Source organism: Muntiacus reevesi, chromosome 7 (genome assembly GCF_963930625.1).
Source record: "Muntiacus reevesi chromosome 7, mMunRee1.1, whole genome shotgun sequence".
NCBI classification, from domain to species: domain Eukaryota; kingdom Metazoa; phylum Chordata; class Mammalia; order Artiodactyla; family Cervidae; genus Muntiacus; species Muntiacus reevesi.
Genome location: NC_089255.1, coordinates 21656271 through 21667002, shown reverse-complemented (window position 1 = coordinate 21667002; position 10732 = coordinate 21656271). Strand labels below are relative to the sequence as shown.

The 10732-nt window shown below is 41.1% G+C and overlaps 1 protein-coding gene, 1 non-coding gene and 1 pseudogene across 2 annotated transcripts; 1 reads left to right on the top strand and 2 right to left on the bottom strand.

Moving 5' to 3' along the window:
- The first annotated feature begins 2485 nt into the window (after window positions 1-2485).
- Window positions 2486-4223, top strand: LOC136171814 (elongation factor 1-beta pseudogene; annotated as a pseudogene).
- A 1140-nt stretch (window positions 4224-5363) lies between these two features.
- On the bottom strand, window positions 5364-5436 carry TRNAK-UUU (transfer RNA lysine (anticodon UUU)). Its single transcript has one exon. It is a non-coding gene; the product is annotated as a tRNA-Lys (tRNA).
- Window positions 5437-7277: 1841 nt separating this feature from the next.
- On the bottom strand, window positions 7278-8272 carry OR6J1 (olfactory receptor family 6 subfamily J member 1). Its single transcript, XM_065941987.1, is given in 6 exon segments — window positions 7278-7367; window positions 7369-7441; window positions 7443-7560; window positions 7563-7727; window positions 7730-8029; window positions 8032-8272. Coding segments are annotated over 6 exon segments (987 nt in total).
- Window positions 8273-10732: the final 2460 nt, after the last annotated feature.

The window sequence follows — 10732 nt, the reverse complement described above, 5'->3', positions numbered from 1 at the left end:
TTCCGGTACTTTTTAATTCTGAAAGTATGTCCTTTCTAACCCTACAAAGATTAAGCTATGTTCTTTTATGGAAAAAATGGTGAGATTCTAAGATTGTTTGGAATAAGAGGGAATATCATTTCTTTTTTGTCAAATACATCCATTTCAAGGAATTTTTCCCTGTAATTAGTTAACTTTAATAAAACCCTAAAGCTGCATCAGAGTGGAAGTGCTGCATCAGAGAAGACCAGAATGGGAAAGGAACTTGAATCTTTTCACAAGAAGATAAATAGTTGATGTAGAACTCATGACTGGAGGATGACCATGGAAAGATAACAGTGTTCATAGGAAGCAGATCTAATTAAAGGTTCAACACTTAGTATATAAGTCCAAAGGGAAATCACAAAACTACAAATGAAAGCATTCGGATGACAGGAAAATAACATCTGGGAGGAGTTACAGAATAGATGTCAAGATGAAAGGAAGACATGGAGGGATGATGCTTTTTAAATTCAGGTTGCAAAACTGTTCCAAGGCAAGATACTAAGGTGCCAGAGGTCCCAGAATCAGGGCATCAACTCCAAGTCTCCCTCTGCTGGAAGCAAAGCACCTAGTAAATTCTTGCCCTATTGACAACTTCACTTACTAGAATTTTTTACATTGAATTATAATTGATATACTAGTTTCAGGTATATAACATAGTGATTGATATTTTTATACATTATATAATAATCACCATGATAAGCCTAGTAACCATCTGTCACCAACACAGTTATTACAATATTATTGACATTAGTCCCTATGCTGTACATTACATCCCTGTGACTTGTTTATTTTATAACTAGGAGTCTGTACCTCTTAATCCCATTCACCCATTTCACCTGCTCCCTCACCCCGTCCCCTCTGGCTACCACTCCTTTATTCTCTGTGTCTGTTTCTATTTTATTTTTGTCACTTCCTGGAATGTCAAAGAAAGATGATCAGACATAACTTTTATAGATTTCAAGTCAGATTTCAAAATGTTCCAAGAAAAATTACCTGAGGGGCTCAAAAGGGACAGCTAGTTCTCCTGTGTGAAGTTCCAGTATTTTGTTTCCCCAAAGGATGCTGCTGAGGAAAAAAAAAGCCTTCACCAATCAGAAAATTGCACTGGTTGTTTTCTGATGTGATCAAACTATGAGCAGGGACAAATGACAAGTCTCTTACACTGAAAAATGAACCAAATAAGTAAAGCAAGGACACAGTTCATGTGAAAATGTTAAATCAATATGAAGGTTTTAGTGAACTGAAAGGTCAGTTTGAAGTGGTAAAGGATCAGGCTGCCAAAAAAACTAATGCAATGTTAGGGCTCATTCCTTGCATTCCTAGATAGATGCGATGGTTCCACTGGACTCCGACCTGAGCAGAAGTTCAGTTCTGGGAAATTTTTCCTTTTTTGTGTGAACAAAACATTTTCATTTTAATGAAATAAGGAGAACAGGACTTTTAAAAAATCATTCAGGACTTCCCTGGTGATCCAGTGGATAGGATTCTACTTGCCAATACAGGGGGCATCCATTCGATCCGTGGTCCAGGAAGATTCCACAAGCCTTGTAGCAACTAAGCCTGTGAGTGGCAACTACTGAAGCCCGTGCACATAAAGGCTGAGCACCACAACAAGAGAAGCTACCACAATGAGAAGCCCATGAACCTCAACTAGAGAGTAGCCCCCACTGTCCACTAGAGAAAGCTCAAGAGCAGCTGCAAAGACCCGGTGCAGCCAAAAATAAATAAATACATTAATTAATTAAAATATTTAAAAAATCATCCATAATTACACTACCTAGAAATAACCACATTAAATATTTTTAAACACATATGTATGTATACATGTATTCTTTCTATATCAATAAATATAGAATATAAAAATGCAGTCACCCTGTAATAGGGAAGAAACTTTTGTATTCTATCACAAGATAATCAGGGCTTCCCTAGTGGCTCAGCAGTAAAAAATCCTGCCTGCAATGCCAGAGATGCAGTTTCCATCGCGGGGTTAGGAGGATCCCCTGGAGAAGAAATGGCAAGTGACTCTGGTGTTCTTGCCTGGGAAATCCCATGGACAGAGAAGCCTGACAGGCTACAGTCCATGGGGTCACAAGGGAGCTGGACACAACTTAGCGACTAAACAACAACTAAGAGTAGGAATTTATGCTAATAAATTTTAGCACCATTAACAGTATACTAGAAATCACAGTGTCCATTGTTTATAAATGTGACATCTAAAAGTAAATTATGTAGTTTTGTTGGTATTGACATGGAAAGATACTTTAGAATATCAATTTGCAGACAATTCATATAATGCCATCCCATTTTTGTAAAATAAAAGTTTGTATAAATAAATATGTGCATGTTCTACAAGTGAAACAGGAGGGAAGGGGCAGGGAACAACCTTTAAAAGAAAGACTTAGCAGTAGGACGTGACAAAAATGGGTTAGAACCGCCTTTTTTCCTCTTAGCGCTTGGCGCTGACTGGTTGCTCGCCTCTTTTCCTCCGCTGCCTCCCAGTTCTAGATTAGCCATCGCCATGGGTTTTGGAGACTTGAAAAGCCCTGCTGGCCTCCAGGTGCTCAACGACTACTTGGCGGACAAGAGTTACATTGAGGGGTATGTGCCATCACAAGCAGATGTGGCAGTATTTGAAGCCATCTCTGGCCTACCACCTGCCAACTTGTGTCATGCCCTGCGTTGGCATAATCACATCAAATCTTATGAGAAGGAAAAGGCCAGCCTGCCAGGAGTGAAGAAAGCTTTGGGCAAGTATGGCCCTGCTAATGCGGAAGACACCACAGAAAGAGGAGCTACAGATAGTAAAGATGATGATGACAGTGATCTCTTTGGATCTGATGAGGAGGAGGAAAGTGAAGAAGCCAAGAGGCTAAGAGAAGAACACCTTTCCCAGTATGAGTCAAAGAAAGCCAAAAAACCAGCACTTGTCTCCAAGTCTTCCATCTTATTAGACATGAAACCTTGGGATGATGAGACTGATATGGCAAAACTGGAGGAATGTGTCAGAAGCATTCAAGCAGACGGCTTGGTCTGAGGCTCTTCTAAACTAGTTTTGGTTGGGTATGGCATTAAAAAACTTCAAATACAATGTGTAGTTGAGGATGACAAAGTTGGAACAGACATGCTGGAGGAGCAGATCACCGCTTTTGACGAGTATGTACAGTCTATGGACGTGGCTGCATTCAGCAAGATCTAAAATCCATCATGGATCAGTGCCCTTAAATAAAAGTTTGAAAGACAAAAAACCCTCAAAAAACTGGTTAGAAACAACGCAGCTCAAGACGGCAGAAGATTCAACTTCCAGTGGACCTTGAGACTGATTATACATTCATTATAATTCATTAGCAAGCTAAATGACACACCCACCAGTGTCATGACAATTCTGAAGCCAATCATGAAAGGCCAAAAATGGGCAGTGGCCTAATTCCTGGAAATCTCCCACTTATTAGCCTATGAAATTACCCAACCATATTTTAGGGCCTCACCTTCTGACAGTCCATACTCTGTCTGTGGAATATGCTTCTCCTAAGTCCACTCCTTACCTATCACTGTCTCTAACTAAATTCTTCCTGTGACAAGACATCAAGAACCTAAGCTTTATTAAGTCCTAAGACCAAGCGTATGATCTCAGTTAAAAGATGTTGGTTCAAGACCCATCTGAGGTGCATGGTCTCAAAAGCACAAATTGCTTAATTAATAATGTTTGCTGCTGGAGAGTAGAATTGGCTGATAAAATTCTCATGGTTTATTTTATGGTTTATTTTCAGTACTGGCTGAAATTTTACAATGAATGTGTATTTTTATAGTTAAAAATTAAAAATCAGAAACAAAAAGGCTCTCCAGTCAAAGGTGATCCTCATTTTGATTTATATTTATCTGTCACTATCAGACAGGAATCAGGTGTGCTCACTTTGATTCCTACCTAGCCCAGCACAGGCATTTACCTAATAGTCGACAAAGCTTAGAGAAACAAAAAGCATTGCAGGAATGGACTCCCAGAGGGCTATATAAGGTCAAACAGAAGTAAAGTAAGAGGCTGTGAGGTAAAATTCATATTTTATTGCAAGACAAGAAAAATTTAACAGAAAAATTTCTTCTCTGCCCTCTAGCCTCCTCTCTTCCCCATTGTGCATTGTGTATCTGAATTATGCATCAACCAAACCTCCCCAGTTGGCAGGAATACCTGCTCAGACATAAAAAGCAACATTCGCTTAGAATCAGCAGGACAACTCCTTAAAGTTAGCATTTCTGGACTTCCCTGGTTGTCCAGTGGTTAAGACTGGGTTCCCAATGCAGAGGACATGGGTTCTATCCCTGATCAGGGAAGATCCCACTTTGGGATCTTTTGGGAGGCCATACTCCCAAAAGATAACATTTCTTTTTGATTTTATAAGGTGTAACTTGATCTACCATGATGAAGAGTGTGTGTATGTGTTAGTCGCTCAGTCATATCAGATACTCTGCAACCCAATGGACTGTAGCTTGCCAGACTCCTCTGTCCATGGGATTTCCCAGGCAAGAATACTGGAGCGGGTTGCCATTCCTTTCTCCAGGGGATCTTCCCAACCCAGGGATTGAACCCGGGTCTCCCGCATTGCAGGCAGATTCTTTGCCATCTGAGCCACCAGGGAAGCCCATAATGAAGTTTAGATCTGGATTACATAAACTGTCAATAATATGTCATTTGATATACAACCCTCTGTCTCAAGAAACTCATATAACTTTGTCTTGACTTCTTACTGGTTCAACAGTTCTCAGAGCTTTCTGAGATGCTCCTCCTGGGTTATAATCCTCAAAGTCAGCTCAAATAAAATTTTCCATTTGTTTATTAGATTGGCCGATTAATTTTTCATCTACAAGGCTAAATTCTCCCTGTTGAAAATAAGAGAAGATCTGTCTCTTTCCCTTTTCTGAGACATATACTTTAGAAAACTTGTGAGTTCTGTCTGTTCTTTGAAATGTACATAAATATTAAAGTATGTTTACATATATAAATCTTAAATGTACATAAATCTCTAGTTTTAAATTTTAAATCAGCCTCTGGTCAGCTTTGTGACCCAGCAAGTCTTTCTTCAGGACCTTGGAACCATCTCTTTGAAGTAGAATCAAGGAAGATGGCACCCTTTCTCCCAGTCTCCGTGGGAGAATAGGAACCTAGCTTGGAGGATGCCTCATTCTCAAACTACCTTTCATCATAAAGATATGAGAAGTTTATTTTTCCTCTGGATAAAGCTAATTAGCTAACAAATGGCTATGCAATTACCAGATGAAATTAGGATATTACCTGTGACAAATGTAAGAGGTCTTGACCACACCATTTGTTACCACTTGTGTTCTAGTTCCCTGACCAGTGATTGAACCTGGGCCCCCTGCATCAAAAGCACAGAGTCTTAACCACTGGACCACCAGGGAAATCCATAGCCCCTATCCTCATTTGAGTGGCCTTTGTTTCCAGCACTCTACAGAGTTGCCTTAGGAGCGTGTTCCATGAAAAGCATAGGTGTTAATACAGGCAAGATGCATACTGCAGTGCTAGAGGTCAAGGAGGACAGGAATGTAAACCCTGGTGTTTCTGGTGACATTGAAAAAAATCTGGCTTGCACTGACCTGAGCCATAGACCACTCAAATATCTCAGGCAGTGTTTGGGCACCAAGAATTCAAAAAATTCACTTAGAAATAGGCATCTTTCTAGTTCCTCAGAAAGGGGGAAGGGCTATACTTGGTGCAGAGAGAGAGCTTTAGTCAAACTGTTTTTTAATCATGAGAAATAATGACCTTCTCAAAAGTGCTCAATAAAGAGAGGTTTGATATATGGGTACTGGCAACATCATCAAATCCAGGAATAGGAAATAAAACTGTCAACGTCTTGACCTGGGAAGTCATTAGAGAGGAGGGCTCTTCACTCTGCAACTGAGTTGACTCTCATCCATCTCTTCTCTATTTTCTCTATTATTCCCTGCGATGGGCAGACTGGGCTACTCTAATTACTCATCAGCTTGTTGCAATAACTTATAATGGAAAGTGTCTGAAAAAGAATATATATTCATATATACACATATATGAATATACATAACTGAATATGTATAACTGAATCACTTTGGTGTACACCTGAAACTAACACAAATTGTAAATCAACTACACTTCAATCACAAAAAAAAAGAAAAAAAAAAAGAAGAGATGGAGGAACCCCTGCCCCCCCCCCCAAAGTAATTACTCATCAGCTTGTACCTGCCCCAAATGGCCACTCCAGGCACCAAGTCTATCTGAGCTTCCAGAGGGAACATCACCATTGTCTGGTAAAATCACTACCTATCTTAGTCCAAACTCTCAAAAAAGAGACATTTGTTTGTACAATTTATCTGTCCCAGCCAAGCCACACAGGTCATTGTGCCTTAAGCCAAATTATCCATCCATGGGTCAGTCCTTGGAAGCTGAGGGAACAAGGCATGTCTTACGTAAGAATGCGAGCATGTTGGGTGTTATGAATGTGTTCTAGTACAGAAAGCAGTGTTATTAAATAACATGGACTACATATATCCACCACAGTCACTACAAATGTCCACTGAGGGAAGACAGTGGGGCACGGGATGTAACAGTGGCCTGCTAATGAAGATTATTCCTAGAAAGATTCCTAGAGAAAACAGAAGGAAAGGGCATCCATGGAGAAACAGCTAGGAAAGACTTTGTGTCAAGTTGACAGAAGAGTTGTATTCAGGATCCACAAGGAAAGGGGGTCAAATATGTTGGGACTTCAAACAGGACACACACAGGCTGTAGACCCTTCTGCAATTCTTGGAATATTCAGTGTGGACAGAACTTAGAGATCAAGTCAAGCCCTGATGCACTTCAGAGGAGATTACTGAGGGCCAGAGTGGCAGGTGACACGATGACCTATTGTGGCCACAGAGTTAGAGTTAGAACCAAGGCCAGAGTCCAAGTCCCTGTCTCCAGCTCAACTTCTTTCTGCTATAGACCACTCAGGATCCCTCAGCTAGCCCACTCTTTTGCTAAGGCAAGTCCTGTCTTTTATTTTTATTTATTTATTTAATTTTTGCTTTTTGGCCATGACACATGGAACATGGGATCTTCCCCAACCAGATATCATACATACTCCCCTCGCATTGGAAGCACAGAGTCTTAACCCCACTGGATCACCTGGGAAGCCCCTTTCTTTTTCTTTTCTAAAAAATTTCCTCTCTTTTAATACTGGGAGTCTGCACAATGGGTACCTGGTAGTGAAGAGGAAGAGGAACTATCCCCCTCCTCTGTGGTCACTGACAGAGGACACTCCTCTACTCAGCGTTGTCCTCATCCTCTTTTCCAAACCTGCTCGAACCCAGTCACACATCCCTGAGGACCTTCAACACTGTATCATTCCTCAGGGTATATATGAAGGGGTTGAGGAGTGGAGTCACTGCTCAGGACTGAGGGGACCTTGTTGACCTCCAGATATTCTTTCCGGGATGGAGTCACGTAGATAAACACCATGATACTGCTGGAAATCACAACTATGGTCAAGTGGGAAGCACAGGTTTGAAGGCCTTCTTTCTTCCACTTGCAGAAGGGATGCTCACTATCGTCAGGATGATGTACATACAGGAAAAGGCCACGAGGACTATGCAGCAGAGGATGACCGTAGATGAAAGCATAAAATCCATCAGCTCGATGGCGGTGGTGTCTGCACAGGCTGGGCCCAGCAAAGTCCACTGTCACAGAAGTGGTTAATGATGTTGGAGTCACAGAAGGGCAGCTGGGAGATGAGAATGGTTGGAAAGAGCACAGATACGAAGCCTCCCACCCAAGAGAACACAACTGTCCTGATGCAGACAGGGGGCCTCATAATGGTGCTATACCACAGGGAGTAGCAGATGGTGGCATAGCAGTTATAGGACATGAATGTCAGCAGGAGAAACTCTGCTGTGCCCAGGAAGAAGTAGAAATAGCACTGGGTGATACGGCCAGCAAAGGAGATGGTTTTATCACCAGATACTAAGTTGGCCAGTGCTTTGGGGAAATGACAGAGGTGAAGAGGATGTCCAGGATGGAGAGGTTGCACAGGAAGAAGTACACGAAGGCGTGGGGGTGAGTGAAGGACAGCACCACGGAGATGATGAGCAGGTTTCCCAGGAGCGTCAGCAGGAACGTGGGCAGCAGGAGCACCAGGAACAGCAGCTCCACCTGCGTGCTGAGAGGAAATCCCAGCAAGATAAACTCCATCACCAGGGCACTCTGTTCTCCATGGGCCATCCGCCCAGCTCAGTACCTCTAATGGGATAAAGGGAGACGATATTTAGGTACATGTTCATGGTACGAAATCCCAGGGCTGTTCACTAGAAAAATACACAGAATGTGCTAATCCAGATTAGATTTGTAAACCAAATTTAACCTGGTTTTAAATTATTTGCCCGTGGAGCTGGAAAATGTGAGGGTTCTTTTTGCTTTTTGTTTTTGGGAATGATAATGTTCCCTTTTCGTAAGGGTACCTGCCCTGCGACCTCACTATCACACAGTTAATATGAACTTCCTAAAAAATAACGTAGTAATTTCTATCAAAAAAACTTAAAATTGAACAAATCCTTAGACATCCTACTTCCATCTTGAGAAAATAGGTATGAATATTTTACCACATGAATATTCACCATAAAACTGCTTATAACAAGAAAATTTGGCAACAACTTAAATATCAAGAATGGGGGATGAAATGAGTAAATTATAGTATATCTAAATTATAATATGTCATGTAGTTAATAAAATTATATCTTACAGCATTATGTAATTCCAAAATATTCACAATATTTATTAAGGTTTTTTTTTTAAGCAAGTTATCAACCAGTAATAATGTTATGATCCCATTTTGGGAGTAAAATGTAAATCAGCAAAGATTCTAGAATAGTTGAGACATTCTAAAGAAGAAGATGGCAGGGAGGACTTGCCTAGGCAGATAACAAGACATAAAAGAAAAAAAAAAAAAAAAAAAAAAAAAAAAGACATAAAAGAAGAATGATTAAGGCAAGGTAGTCATGACATGAATATACACAAAATGGCCAGCAGAGCAAAATAAAGAGCCAAGAAACAACCCCACACAAGACTTTCAGAAGAAAAGAGAAGAATATTGTTTTGGACCCCAGTATACAGAAGAGTTTACTAAAGAACAGAAAATTTCTAAACAAAAAAGAAAACTTTGATAAATTAAGCTACATTACAATTAAGAGTTTTCTGGGAATTTCCTAACGGTCTGAGCTCTCACTCCTGAGGAACTAAGATACCACAAATCGCACAGCATGTGGCCAAAAATATATATGTGTGTATATATGTTAAATTAAATTAAGATTTTCTGTTTATTAAATGACCCCAATGTAAAGTTAAAGGCAAATCACAAACAAGGAGAACATATTTGTGACAGAGACAATGCACAAATGTTTAGTACGCATAGTATAGAATCAATATATTGATTTTTACAAAGCCATAAAAGATAGATAAGCCATCTAATAAAAAGTAGACCACATTTGACCTGAATTACATTTAAGAAGGAGGAAATACAGAATAATGTACCAAAAGATGCTTGATCTCATTAGTAATTGCTGCTAAGTCACTTCAGTCGTGTCCGACTCTATGCAACCCCATAGACGGCAGCCCAACAGGCTCCCCCATCCCTGAGATTCTCAAGGCAAGAACACTGGAGTGGGTTGCCATTTCCTTCTCCAATATGTGAAAGTGAAAAGTGAAAGTGAAGTTGCTCAGTCATGTCCGACTCGTAGCGACCTGATGGACTGCAGCCTACCAGTCTCCTCCGTCCATGGGATTTTCCAGGCAAGAGTACTGGAGTGGGGTGCCATTGCCTTCTCCAATTAGGGATGTTCAAATTAAGACAGTAACAAGATACTATTCTTATACCCCCTATTATCGGTAAAGAGTCTGCCTGCAATGCAGGAGACCCGGGTTCAATCCCTGGGTCAGGAAGATCCCCTGGAGAAGGAAATGGCAACCCACTGCAGAATCCTTGCCTGGAGAATCCCCTGAGCAGAGGAGCCTGGTGGGCTATATATAGTCCAGGGGGTCACAAAGAGTTGGACACAACTGAGTGACTAACACGCACACATATTGAAAAAAATAGAAATATGATAAAAACAAATGTTGAAGAGATGGTGAATCCATATAAATTCTTTATTTTTAATTTTTAAAAAATGTTATTGAAGGGGACTCCCCTTCAGTGGAAAGGGAAGTGGTCTGGTGGTTAGGAATCCACTCTGCAATACAGGGGACTTGGGTTCAGTCTCTAGTCCTGGAACCCTTTTCAGGGAGCTCAGAGCCCACGTGCCACATGGCATGGCCAAATTAGAAAAAAAAAAGTTTAATGAAGGCAAAAATACATGCATCAGATTGTAATAGGATCTTCTGCACTTTAGGCAACCCGGAAAAGCCAGATGGTTGCTCTGCATTCAGCTAATCATGCTACCTCTAAGCTCAGATCTGCTCATCCAGGTTTTGCAGCCACCTCATCATTGGAAAAGACCCTGATGCTGGGAGGGATTTGGGGGCAGGAGGAGAAGGGGACGACAGAGGATGAGATGGCTGGATGGCATCACCGACTCAACGGACATGAGTTTGAGTAAACTCCAGGAGTTGGTGATGGACAGGGAGGCCTGATGTGCTGCGATTCACGGGATCACAAGGCGTCAGACATGACTGAGCGACTGAACTGAACTG